Genomic DNA, 14,458 nt, shown 5'->3' with positions numbered 1-14,458 from the left:
TTTTTTCTTATAAAATCAATTTTATTTGTGTATATTTTTATTATCATTTGATTAAATAAAAATTTAATTTTGGTAAATAAAGTCATTAAACACAATAAGGTCAAATGACCATGTTACGAAGTTAAATATCTTGATTTATGTATATTTTATTTTTTTTTCTTTTTAATCATCATTTATTATTAATAAATTTTTTATTAACACATATAATTCTTAATTTATTTGATTATATATATACATAAGTTTTTTGATTTATACTTAAAAAAAATTCAATGTACAAAAACATGTTGAAAAAACTTACACATACAATTTTCATTTTAGAAAAAAAAAAAGAGACTATTTCATGTTGAATACATATAGTCAATTGGATTTCAATCCTCGTAAGGCATGGTAAAAATTAACATTCTGTTTATTTTTACATTTTAAAAATATTTTTTATTTTATTTTAAATTATTTTAATAAATTTTGAAAAATATAAATATATATATATATATATATATTTAATCAAAAATACTTTTAAAAAATAACAACTCAAATATTAAACATGTTTTAAAAACGGACCAGGAGATGGCATGCGCGTGAAGGAACACTGGGCGAAGGGTTGGGGTACCGTGCCACCACCACCCACGATCCTTACCACACACCCTTTCTTCTCGCTTTAAAATCCTTTCTTTTTTGTTTTGTTCTCTAATCTCTTTCATATAAAAAAAATAAATAATAAGGAGCACAAGAACACGCCACATTCTCCTCTTCTCTAGAGAATGAGCAAGGAGAAACCAGAGACCCTTTTTATTCATCTTTTCCTTTTTTAGCCAAAAAAATTCAATCTATCCCTGTATATAAAATCTAATTAATTAACTAACTGTTATTAACGATGGGAAAAAAGAGAAAATCCATAGCAACAAGCCTGGAAGAGGTGGATCGGACCATGTACGCTTCGTTTTGCAGTGCTGCAAACTCTCTGTCTCAGCTTTACACACAGTCCATGAACCACCAAAAACTCTCTTTCCAAGCCGGTGAACGTCATGGTCTTGTAAGATTCCCTCTTTATCTCTTTGATTTATTGAATATCTGTTTGTATATGCGCTTGTTTTGTGGGTATATGTGCTTGTTTTTGGTGTGGTTGTTTTCTTTTATGGAAAAGTTATTGTTTTTTATCAATCAAGCTCGTACCATTTTCATTTCCTTTTGTTGGTTCACTGATTATTTTTTTTTTTATTGCTAGTCTAGTTCAGGGGTTACCCCTTTCGATTTTTTGGTGTAAACTTACATGGGTGGTTTGATTCTGGTTGATTTGGGAAGTTTATGGCTGGATGGATACATTATGTGGTTTTGTTATTGGATTCACATTGGAGTTGTCTGTTAATTTATTTATTTTTATTTTTTTGTTAATTGGCGTTTTTAATTATCATTGCAGTTGAATGTAGTACTTTACTTTTCACTTTTTTCTGAGTGGCTTGCGCTTTGAATGGTTATAATAGATTGGCGTTATAATTGACTGTTGAGGAGGTAGATTTGTTGAAGCATCAATTTTTTAAACATTCCCATTTAAGGAAGCAAGCGGGATTTGAGTATTTTGATACCTTGTGTGATGGAGAAACAATAGAATCATGGCTCGTTTGCCTTGGAAAAGAAGGTTTTAGTCTTTAAGGGACTTCGCTTTTAAATTGGAGTTGTTGGAGTACCTTTTCTCTTGGATTATGAATTTGTAAATATGTGCTAATGGCCGTGTAATACTTGTAAATGGAAGAGTTTTGTTGTGAACCTAGAAACAAGCTCGTAAACTTCTGATAGTTTCAATTTGTAGACGGTAATCTAGTTGATTGGTGGTGTAGAAGGTCACCCTTGTTTCCAAGTGGTTGTGTCAAGTGATACTTTGATGTTGACAAACAGTTGCTTTGCAGGAATAACAGTTTTGAATTTGATTTATGTGAGTGAGAGACATGAAATGGTGGCTCAGTACTTTAACAAGACAAAATAGATAGTTTTTATGGAATGTGTTTTCCAATTAATTAAGGGGATGAGTCAGTTAGAAAGCCAGGATAGGGACTAGAAAGAAAAGCATATTCCTATAAAAGCCAGCATAAGGATTAGAAAGAAAAGCATATTCCTATAATTTTGGATCAATGGGTTTCAAAGAGATAGACTTTTCAGTACTCTGAAAGTTAAAAGTAAAGTAAGTCTAGTTGGGATGGAACTGGTCTGTCTTGGGAAGATTGGTGAAGCTGAAAATGTAGTTCTCTTGTTGATTGGCTCTGGCCTGAAGATTGAACATGTTTTCTCAGTCTTGGATGACAGCTACTCATTGATTATTTGATAGTCAACAAAAAGTTTATGGAAGAGCTCGAGGTGAAAATTTGAACTATAATTTCTGTGGGGGTGAAGCTAAATGGTGGCATAAGATAAAGGTATCAAAGAAATATAAATATTTGAAATTCAAACAAATCTGTCATGGTTTTCATTTTGTACTTTGCCTTTTTACACATGTTTTTAAAGTGCAACCTTTCCACTTTTCATGTAGAAGTTTAAAATCATTTTTCCTATAGCATAATCGTGAGGCTGGCTACTTCTAAGTTCAGGGAATGGGATCGCCTTCTTCAATTTGGTTAAGCACCTGCTTGTTAGAGCAGTATAATATATTAATCAGTAAAACCAGTAAAGATGGTCCTTCTCTGCATGTATCACTGGGTATGCATTCTGTGGTGATTCTAGTGAGATGTTAAGACTGCAAACTTTTTTCTCATGTTAACCATACACCTCCATTTATCATCGCATTCTCCAGTGTCTAGGCCTTTTCCCCATTTCTCATGCATCTCAAGTTGTGGAGCATGAGCTCATAAATAAATTTCTGTTTGTATAACTCAATAAATACAGATATGATTTTGGCATACATAGGGCGTTTGCTAAGAATACTGACTGTGAACAAGCTTTGAAGTAGTCCTGAGCTGGGTATTCCTTATCTGAGAGTGGTTACGGAGCTTGGTGGTGGTTTTGGTTCAAAACTAAAACGTTTTGCTGTGTTTGAGATTATATCAGAGTGTTTCATGTTAAAAATTACAGACGAAAATGACTGATTGGTTATGAAAATGATTTGTAGGGCAATTGGTTGGTCAGTTTTGGTTTTGCATTTAAATTTGTTTTGTTCTTTTCAACTTAAGATAGTCTCTTCAGTTCAGTATGAAATTTCACAAAATAAATGCAGTTAACATGAAGAACAATGGACTTTCCTTCCAAAACAGCCTGCTGCTCTTGTTCACCTGCAGAGTATAAGAGACAATGGGACAGCACCATGAGAAACTCTAAAATGAAGAATAAAAGATTTGTATGCCATTCCCGATACCTGCTCAAAACACACCCTGCTACTCATTACAATTTTTCTTTCATTAGAACCTACAGAATAACTCAAAACACGTGATCTTGACCTTGCTCCTATTCTTTTGATGCTTTTAGCTTCCAAATTGGAAGATTATCTCTTGTTGAATGCCGTATAAGCAGTCACATCACATATATACTCTCAGCCAGACTTATCTACTGACCTTGATTGATGTCTTTCAAGCTTAGTTATCTTGTTGAATTTGCTTATTTAGCCGGGTCATATTGTTTTCAGGAAAAACTTTATCAATGGATTTGGAGACAACAAGAGGGAGGATCTCGGGTGACAACATTTGATATAATCAATTACATACAGGTTCATGTCAATTATTCTTCTTGCCGGATCTATTTCAATCTACTGTCTCTGTGTGTGTACTGACATACAACACACACCATATGCTTGCTTCTTGTGTTTGTGCAAATGTATTGATACTTCCTTAGCAATGAAACCACGGTTGGATATATGAAATATCTATGTAAAGTCAAATTCATACTCTTCTTGGAATTAATTGTTCATTATGATACAGAGAACATCATATATAACATGGAAATCTTACTTATATTGTGGTACATTAAGATGAACATTATTGTCAAGTGTCCAAAATATTTCTTATAACTGCCTTCCATTTTTTCTTTGCCTTATTAGACATTAACCATGTTCTAGCCACCTGAACACTGTAGATCCTTTTTATTCGGGCATTGTTTGCTAACACAACGTAAAAGATAACTTTATGAACTTGATTGTCAATTAAATAGTAATCTCCAGTCACCTGAACATGTAAAACCTTCTTATTTGAGCACTGGTGTAACAGAGATATTTCTCTACACAGAGCTATCAGATAAATATTGATGCGTGCCTGTTAGGCTTGGCTTAATTGTCTTTTCCTTATTCCTTATCTTTTGGTTTTGCTGGTTTTATATTCTTCTCTCGATTCACATGTATGTAGGTGTGCTTGCACATGTTATGAGTCACTAAGACAGTTATATGTTAGATATGTTGAGTCACTAAGACAGTTATATGTTAGATATGTTGTTTAGCCGAGATCTGAAATGAAGTGGATTTTGCTCATGTGTATTGATAATAACTTGATTGTATCTAAATTGAGTGATGCTGTGGTCATGATGCAGAATGAATTGGACTATTGTGGAGAAGAACCATCAGTGTCTCCTAGAACGCCACACCAACATCAGAGTTCCCAACCTATTCCATTCACAAATTCCACCTTTCTAGTTTCTTCGGGGTCATCTGGCCTGGCAGCTTCTGGTCAGGGCACTCGCTCTGAACAATGTGATCAACAATCTAAGAATACAGTTTTCTCAAATGCTTTGTCAAGCCCTGTTCGCAGGAGTCTCCAGAACTATCACATTGCTCAGGGAGGCTACTGTCCACCTGGTGGTTCACCGTCAGGAAATGGAACCCGCGCCAATGAGCCCAACTTTCTTCAAAATCATAATAGGGATCCTAATCTTCCCAGTTCCAATGATTCCTCGATGGACATCTAAGATAGCAGGTCTTGCAAGCTTCTTTCCATGCTTTGGTTAAAGGATCTGGATGGCTGTTGCAGTTGTGTTGCTGTTTAGGTTGTTCCTGATCTTCTTAGGAAGAAAGCACATGGAATGGTTAGTCCATACAAGAATAATCACTTTATGCTGTTAAATTGTGAAGCGTGTGAAGAAGAAAGGCTTAGTGGGTGAGTTCTCATGGAGCAGAATGCTTATATAATGAGCACCATAACCTATCATTTTATCCTTTTCGTTGTCCTTTTAAAATGGTAAATTTGGTTTATGTTTTATGTAAAGTGCTTTGTTGAATTGATTATACTACCTATAAATTAATTTGTATTAGCTGTTGCATTGTCCTCTGTTATTTTGTTTTTCATGTTGTTCAGGTTTATTAGGATGTGTTTGATAAATGATCATTTCAGAAAGGTGTAGTATGAGGCCTCCATGGTCTTACTTTCAGAACGTGATATCCTATTGAAGCTTGAACTAAAATGCAAATAAGAAGATAGTCTGAAGCAATGATGCCATCAAGGAGTTCGTAAGAAAAGTTATGAACTATTTAAATAAGGGAGCTGCTTGAAAAAGTCTTTAAATCATATTAACTAGCGTAGAGTGAAAATCTCTGTCGGCATCTCGTTTCGAACTGCAAATTTATTTATTTTTAATTTTTTCGTTTCACCTCCAGAACTGTTATCGATTATAATTATCAACCTAATTAAAAAATTTGGGGCGAACCACCTTAATTTTGTTCTTTTTTTCATTCGAAGGGTATTTTTAGTCGTTTTCTTTTTCTTTTTTTCAAGCCTTTTTTTTAATAAAATTAGGTACTTTTGCTTCTCATTTAACGAACCTCAATCTTTTTATTTTGCTTATTTAGTGGTTCATTTTATTTCTAATTTAAAGTTGTTTTGTTTTGTAAAAATAATAGTTGGTATATCATGAAATATTATTTGAAATCATAAACATGCGAGATAAAAGAAATGTACAAAAAATAATGAAAATAGAACATATAAAAAAATATAATTTATAGTGGGTTGTGTTTTTTTCTTTTCCTTTATCTTTTTTTCACTTGACCTTTTTTTTTAATTTATTCATTGAACTTGATGTTTTATTTTAGTTAGTTTTATATAGGGCAATCACAATGTTAATAATAAGTTTTGATTTTAAATTTATACTCGATTTGATAAAATAAAATTTTATTTTATTGATTCAAATAAATTAAAATTTTCAGATTCAATTTCAAACTAAAACAAATATTTTATCTTAAAAAATAATATCTTTATTTTAATTTCCTACTTAAGTTTTGATTATGATTAACAAATTTATTATTATTTATTAATATATATAATCAACAATTTATTTTATTAAATATACCTATAAACTTTTTAGCTTGCAGTAAAGTTCTTCTCGATGGTTAAAAATAATTAACAATACCAATTTCTTTTTTTTGTTGAAAAAAATAATAGTTTATCCCACAACATGTCATGGAGAATTAAATAGAAGAAGTAAGATCAGCTAGTCCTCGTCATTCCTTAGATTATGGCATGGCCCATCATCGCCCAGTTTCATGCCTTCAAAATCAGCATTACATGGTGCCCAAGGTATCTTGCACCTCAACTTAATTATTAGAAGTGCTAATTATTAAAAAATAAAAAAAATGGATTAGGATTTTATTGTTCGCACGAATTTATTAAACTGTGGATTTAACAAGTTTAAAAATATAATTTTTTATAATATTTATTAATCATTATTAAAATAATTAACAACAACACAATCTTTTTATATTTTTAAATTACAGTAAAATTATTAAATTATTTTTAAAATTAAAATGTATTTAACTAATATTCAGGGGCTTTTTCAATTTTTAATTTTTTAAGAATAATAAAATAATTATATTACTCTTAAAATTAAAAAAAAAATTAACTAGGATATAAAATTTTTCATATTTTGATTTTGATTTTTTTAGTTATAATCAAGTTAATTGAGTAATAATTTAATATTTTAATAAATATAAAATATTATTCAAAAACTAAACGTGGATTGCATTACAAGGTGTTTAATATTATTCAAGATGGTCTTGATGGTATTGAAATTATCTTAGTATCCTCTCTTTTCTTAGGTGCTTTATATAGTTTATTGACCTCTGGTTGGTTCTAATTATCTTTTTGTTTTTTATTTGTCTTTTTTATTTTTTTTCTTGTTTTTTGTGACTAATCTTCAACTATTTTTTTATTAGATTTGATTTTTATTTTTTAATTAATATTTTTTTTAATTTCATTTTCAATATTAAATTTGGTTGAAAATTGAGCTTTTCAATTGCGTTTAGGTCTAAAATTTCACAAATTACTAATTTAAGAGATTAACTCATATTTAGGAAATTTATTTGGATTTTTTTTTTTTGCCTTTATAAGCTTATGTTTGTTTAGTTTTATCCTTTAACATTTATTTATTTGGAGATCAAGCTCCATTATTTTTTTTATTTGTTTTTTATAGAATGTTTCACTAATTTTAAAAATAATATGGGTTATTTCGAGTTTTTTATTAAATTAAATTAAATTAATTAATTAATTATAAACATGAGACTGACTTATAATATGTTATTTCACTTGCTTTATGGGTCAATGTAATAATAACCCGTGTGATATGTTGTGCAATCTTTTTTAGTAACATTAAAACCGTTTCAAGAAGCTTTTGGGTGGTGGAGTGGTGTCTTTAACATAGCGTTGATGAGTGTATAATAATTTTTTTCTTCTTCTCTTACTAAGTATAATATTGAGAGCTTATTGTTTATAGTTAATTATTACTTTTCTTTTAATTTTATTTATTATTAATATAAATTATTGAACACAACCAAATCATTAATCTAGATTTCAGATTTTTCTAACTTCTTTATAAATAATTGTATCGCCTGAAAAAAAAAATTAAACTTAGAAAAAAATTTAACCCTGCAGGTATCTTCTTCCGCTACAAGAACTCGTCGATGCTTGTTTGGTGAGTCCCCAGAGTACATAGTTCAAGCTGCAATAATACCTCGAGTTGTATTTTGTACCACCACTCAGAAACAAACAAATAACGTAGCAGAAGAAGATATGAACCTTCTGATTGCTGCCAGAGTAGCGTAGCTGCTTGAGCAGAAGCGTCAGGCGCGATTTGTAATCTTATACCAGACAATGATCATGGGGTCCAAAGTCATTCCAATCCCACATGCTCAAGCCTCTCCTTGCATTGGCTTGACAAGAAATGAATATGTAGCTTAGCTACCAGCAATATCACTCGCTCTCATAATCAGTTCCTCCGTTAAGGAATCCCACGCAACTTGTTAACCTTGCATTAGAAAATGATTGATGTTTCTGTTTCCTCGATCTAGTTTTATCTCTGCAATTCCTGGACTCCTCGGCTGTAGATAAAGGTGTTGTTGGTTACATGACCCACAACTCGTCTTTTTTTGTCAAAAGCACATCCACAAATCACTTTAAGAGACTTCAATTTGATCTAAAATTTGAGAAGACAGATGAAGAGAAATATGCTATACAACTTTTTGACCACTCCATCAATCATTGATCCAACAAGATTGGCTTTTAACAATTATCACAACCACCATTGCATCACCAAAGGTGCGTTACCAAAGGCATAGTCCATGCTTAACAGTTTATTGTAGGGTTTGCATTGCAATTAGTATGCTAGCTAGTGTAGCATTATGCTTTTGAGTGCTTGTTGACGAACACGCGTTTCCTATAGAGTTTATCATATTCCAACTTTAGGCGCTAATCACATCCAATATTATCTAAATTATGAAATCTAAATCTGATCCCCGGACCCAGATTTATATACAGAATTGATAAAGCTGGTTTTAGGGCATTTCTTTTATAGGGAGAAATCTTTTGACAACACAAAGAAAGGTATCTGGTTAAATACCTAGAATGCTAGGTTATGGATGTTTTGACCTGGAAGAATAGAACCTACAAAAAGAATACCATGGCCACAGTCACGCAAGAAAGTGGAATAAGAGGGTAACAAGAGGCTAAATTAAAGAATGTCTCGGTGAAGATTATCGAAGAACTTCCAAGGCCACAAGTTTATTCTTAGAAGAACTTATTGATTGATCCTTTATTCCCAGTGGGAATCCCACATGAAGAATAGAACGTAGATAATTCCATGTTCGACTAATCTGATTCAATCTAGCATATTTTCATCATTTGCACATCTTGCGTTCCCCCAGCTGCTTTACCAAGCAAACGTATATCCACTTCAAAAAGACTGGATATACTGTCCCCAACATGAGAATGAAAAACCAGCAAAATTATCGTAGAAATATGTTACCAAACAGTACTCCTCTCCATAGTGGAGTGGAATCTGAATATGGCCAAAGCTTTATTGCCTGTGTGAGAAGTTTACCACGGGCTTCATTTACTGCCTTGTTTTCTGTCTGACCCTTTCCTTTCAACAAGAAAGTCGCGTTTGCCTTTCACGGGAATCCAGCATTTATTTGGAAGTTACAAGTTACCTTCTGATAAAGGTGGTGGTCCTCTTCCATGCATTAAAGTAACAATGTTTTTGCTTTGAGAGGTGGCTGTACTACTTTCTGCACAGCCCATTGACCTTTTATTATTTCTTGTAATAATGAACTTGAGACCTTTTCGGGTGCAGCCGTGACCATCAAATTTATAAAAATATCCTTGAAAAATATATTGTGATCAATTTACTTTCACTCGTTGTAGAAAAATATATTTGATTTCAATGGGTGGTATCAGATTTATAATACCCTGAGAATTTAATAGAAGATGCCAAGATTATCCTTTGATGAATAATTACAAGTGACAATGGTTGAGGGGCAATAATTAATTATGATGTTTCTCACAAATTGGCAAATATATATGAATAAAACAATAATAATAACTAAAATAATATAATTAATCAGGCTTTTTATTATATTTTTTATTATTAATTAAATAATGGTGAATATATTAGTAATTACATAATAATTTTGAGAATAAAAAGAAAACAAAACTCTAGGGAACTTATATTCTATTTTGTCTAACATTAAAACCTATATAAAAAGAAGGAGAGGAAGATCAAGGAGGATATTTAAATCACCACCAAAGTCTTTGTTTTTTTTATTAATTTAAAGTGTATGTTTTTTATATTCTATTTTGATTTTTAATCACTTTTAAGGAATGATGGATACTAATAGAGTGTTATATTGATAGGAAGTCATTAGTGATTTTACATTTTTTTTATAGAATAATTTGAAGTGATAGTGACATAAAAAAAAAATAGATGATGAGTTGATAATTTTAGGTCATCAAAAATTGATATTTTGATAAGCATTACGGTCGAAATTTGATACCTAGTTATAATATGTTGTGAGTTCTTCAATTTGATAGGTCATTTACCTAAACTATAGTTGTGGATTAAGAGTATATCATTTAAATATGTAATTTATAAATTTATAAGAATATAAATGTTTTTAAGCTCACTCTCGGTTAATTGAAAAGTACAATTCACCCCAAATATCTATGGCCCCAAAATTTATTGTTTTTGTTAATGTTACCAAAGAGTTTTAGTGTATTTTTAATTTTTTTTAAGAATTTTTAAGAATTTATGAAAAATTATTTTAAGCATTTCAATAAACTAAAATAAATTTATTTTTACGTAGAATTTTAATACGTTAGAAGGCATTTCATAAAGAAGTTGATTTCTATAGGAATTAATTTATTTCTTGATATGTAGTTTTCTAAAAATAGATGAAGTTAATAATTATTTATACCAACATTTTAATTATGCTAAAAATACTTCTTTTCTTAAATTAAAATTTTTTTAATCAAATTCGATAATATTATTATTTTTGGATCATAATTGGCATATGTTTTATATTATTATTTTTTATATTTAATTATTAAAAATGTATATTTTATATGTAAGAAAGGGGGATCTAATAACATGGTTTTAGTACTGTTGGATAGTTTTTTATGGGAATTTTAAGGTCATTTAAGCTAATAATATATCTAAGTTTTGATTAAATTAAGAATTAGTCATGTGTCATATTAGATGTTAGTGAGCTTATGGTGATTGTTCTTGTTAGGTTGTTAAAAATGCTTGGTTGTTTCTAAGGTTAATATTGGATTTTCATATTATATAAGTAATTTTTCATTTTTTTTATTAGTTATTTTGAGTTAGAAAATATATATTTATATACTAAATTAGTTTTCCTTATTAAAACATTTATTGTTTTGTAAATAAGGTGAATTGGACAATATAAATGATTTGTAAATAACAGTACATGTTTTTGTGAAAGTATCTTTATGATTGCAAAAATATATGAATATGTTTTGTTTTTGTGAATTTATTTATGGATTGAATATAAATATAAATATGAATATGATTTTGATTGATTAAGCTTTGAAGTTGATATTTAGAGGTTATACATTATCATCTGTAGACATGTTTATTTAAAATTTGATGCTTAGTTATAAAGTAAAATATAATTCATTGTTATTGTGGGACTTTGAATATAAATATACAATCCATGATTGTGTTCAAATGATTGGTTTAAATTATTTAAGTTTATAAATATTAAAATCTTGATATAATAAATGAATTGATTATAAGCTATATGTATTATTAGTAAGTTTTGACATGCTTGATTTAACTAACAAGATAAATTATTATATATTGAGTGTGAAACACTCACTTTTTATTTATTTATTTAAAAAGTTTGGATGAGGTTTAAAATGTCAAAGTGGTTGCCTTATAAGTTTATAGTTGATTCTTAAACTTTAATACATCAATAACTAGATTAATTTATGTTCTTTAACTTGGAGTACATTTGGTTTTATTTAACTTTGAAGTTACGTTATCTGATTAGATCAATAATGTTAAACTGTCAACTAGCTTGGTATGCAGATCTAACTAGTAAGAAAAGGGATAAACTGAAAAGAGGAACATTTCCGAGCCAAATAATAAAAGAAAAGGACAGATGATAATAAAATTGTAGAAGAGGGATAATGTTTATATATGGATGCGCGGGCATGCAGCATTACCAAATTCGATCGGAAATCAAGGATCCCGTCGCCTAATTGGTTTGGATTGATGTCAAAGATCGGAAATACTAATACTTCAAGGTGCAAGCTGAGCAGGTCTCGTCTGTCAGGCATTCTGATTATTGTTCTTTTCTCATGTCTGCTTCTGCTCCGAAGTGGGACAAATAGCTCGAGGAACAAGTTGATGGTGCGGGAGTTCGACTGCATAACGTTAGTTTCGAAAAGAGTTTTGGCCCAGCTCAAATTCACAAATTCAGACAATTTATTACTACTATGGTCTCCTAGTTTTTAATTTAAGAACAAAAAAAAAACACACACACACAATTTACTTCTGGCATGCTTAGATGGGATGTATGGTTATAATTAATTTTGAAGTATTTTTTATATAAAAATATATTAAAATTATTTTTTTATCAGTAAATCAAAATTATATAAAAACACTAAATAAATATTAATTTAAAATAAAAATAATAAAAATTAATTTTTTTTAAAATATTTTGAAATATAAAAATAAATAAGAATTATTTCTTATCAACTCGCGAAGTGAATTGTTTTTCAAGAAACTTGAACATGTAAAGGTGGAAATAAAAGGTCTGGAAAGATCATCATCACCCAAATTGAAGTAATCATTTTTCTTGTCATGCTATAAATATTTTCTATTTGCTTTTACAAATCAAGAATAAACTTTTTTTTCGATGGATTCTTAAGCTGACTATCAATAATCAGCTTAAAGAATTTCATAAAAAAATTACTTCTTATGGCCGATGATATTTAAGGATAAAATAATGATATACATTAAGAAAATATTATAAGAAAAAACTTATGCACGGTTGAATTAATGGTTTTATTGTATGATTATAATCTAATATTTCATGTGTGTTTTTAGTATTTTCTTATGTTTTCTTAAAGTTTAGCATTATTTTTAAAAAATGAGATTTACTCATAAACCCTGATTTTTTTATCTCGTAATAAGTCTCGTAATATTTCTTGTAATCTATGTAAAAAAATAAAAGAGAAGAAAAGTAACAAGTCATCCATGACTTCAAGGGGCGATTGAAATTCTGTGTAGAAATTTTTTTATTGTTTATATGTTTTTGTTATTAAAAAAATTATTATTTTAATATAAATTAAATAAAGAAAAGCTATTACCCCGAAATTTAGCCGAACCATTCATTGGCAGCAGCGACTTTTCTCGTCTGATGGCTCTCATTACCTATCCTGAGATCATCTTCCTAGCGTCAGTGAAGCATCAAGTGTGGGTCCTCTTCGACTTTCCGTCATAGGGTGTATTTGGTAGCATGACAGCTTTTATGGATATGATTCGAAACAACGTGTTAAATAAGATATTATAAATTGTAATTTTTTAAAACTTATTAAAATTATAATTTATAATTTTTTAAAAATCAAGTTTTTATCATAATTTAAAATTAAAAAAATAAGTTTAAATTAAAAAAGCCTCTCTCTCTGATGCGAATTCGGTAGAATCGAAGAGAATTTTCGAAATAAAAACGAGTCTATTTTTATATTTAAGAGAATTGTTTTCCATTTAAAATATCGTTTTGAAAGCTGGTGGGTGGAGTAAGAATATTAGGTAAATCTCTCGATCTCGTCCAAGATCTCAAGGTTTGCATGTCTGGGCCGGTATGGTAATCTCGCCTCTAGCCTTTCTGTATAGAATTCTCGGCGGAAACCTCATATGAAAAAGCAGCTCTCTCTTACCTCTGCTTTGATTCACGAATTCACTTGCACAGAGCAAAGCCCTGGTCGTACAAGGCAACTCCGATAACAAACATGAACTGTGTTCGAAACAACTCTAAGCATTAAAATCCCACAGTCCCTTCTTCTCACTGTCGATTTCCCAATAATCATTGATCAGTCACTGTGTTACTCATGCTTCTTTTTTTTGCCCTAAATAGATGGTGTTTTTTGTTTGATCTCAAAGGCAGCACCAACAATTAAACTCAATTAAGGAATGAAAGGAGTACTCATTAAAGAAAGTAGAAAGAGCAGAAGGGTCATTTAGAAAGACAGCCGATCAATCAATTAATTGATTAATCAAGTAATTAAAAGCGTGAAGTGAACTTGTTCAAAGAATGTAAAGCTGCCAGACGACCAGCATCGGCCCAAACAATTTGACTTGAATAAAAGATTTAATTGATTTTTTATTTTAGTTTTTTAACCGAACTGAAATTAATTGATTTTTTTAGTTTAATTTGGTTTTAAATTTATTAAAATCAAATAAATTTAATTTGAATCAATATACCTTCAGTTGGGTTATTTTTTATGAGTTTTGATTTAATAAGCTTTTAATTAATAATAAATCTTATTTATATATGCTTGCTTTTCTCAGTTTTTTAAGTCCACAACTGAATGGATTTTTTTAAAATTTTTTAATCAAAACTATTCAATAAATTCAAAAAATAATTCAATTTAATTAATTTTAAATAAGTTTTACAAGCATTTCAAATCATCTGCACAGGGAGGGAGGGCAAGCAAACAAAAGCAAGCTTTCCCATGACCTTTACCAAAAATAACTAGAAAAAAAA

At 29.9% G+C, this 14,458-nt stretch overlaps 1 protein-coding gene across 1 annotated transcript; it reads left to right on the top strand.

Annotated features, from left to right (window-relative positions):
• The first annotated feature begins 661 nt into the window (after positions 1 to 661).
• LOC105138502 (uncharacterized) lies at positions 662 to 5,236 on the top strand. The gene is made up of 3 exons (XM_011044589.1): positions 662 to 1,030; positions 3,605 to 3,685; positions 4,498 to 5,236. The coding sequence occupies exons 1-3, from the start codon at positions 872 to 874 to the stop codon at positions 4,870 to 4,872; spliced, it is 615 nt and encodes a 204-aa protein (XP_011042891.1). The 5' UTR covers positions 662 to 871; the 3' UTR covers positions 4,873 to 5,236.
• Positions 5,237 to 14,458: the final 9,222 nt, after the last annotated feature.

Source organism: Populus euphratica, unplaced genomic scaffold (assembly GCF_000495115.2).
Source record: "Populus euphratica unplaced genomic scaffold, PopEup_1.0 scaffold181.1, whole genome shotgun sequence".
NCBI classification, from domain to species: domain Eukaryota; kingdom Viridiplantae; phylum Streptophyta; class Magnoliopsida; order Malpighiales; family Salicaceae; genus Populus; species Populus euphratica.
The sequence above is the reverse complement of the archived record's forward strand: the minus strand, read 5'-3'. Positions and strand labels throughout refer to the sequence as shown.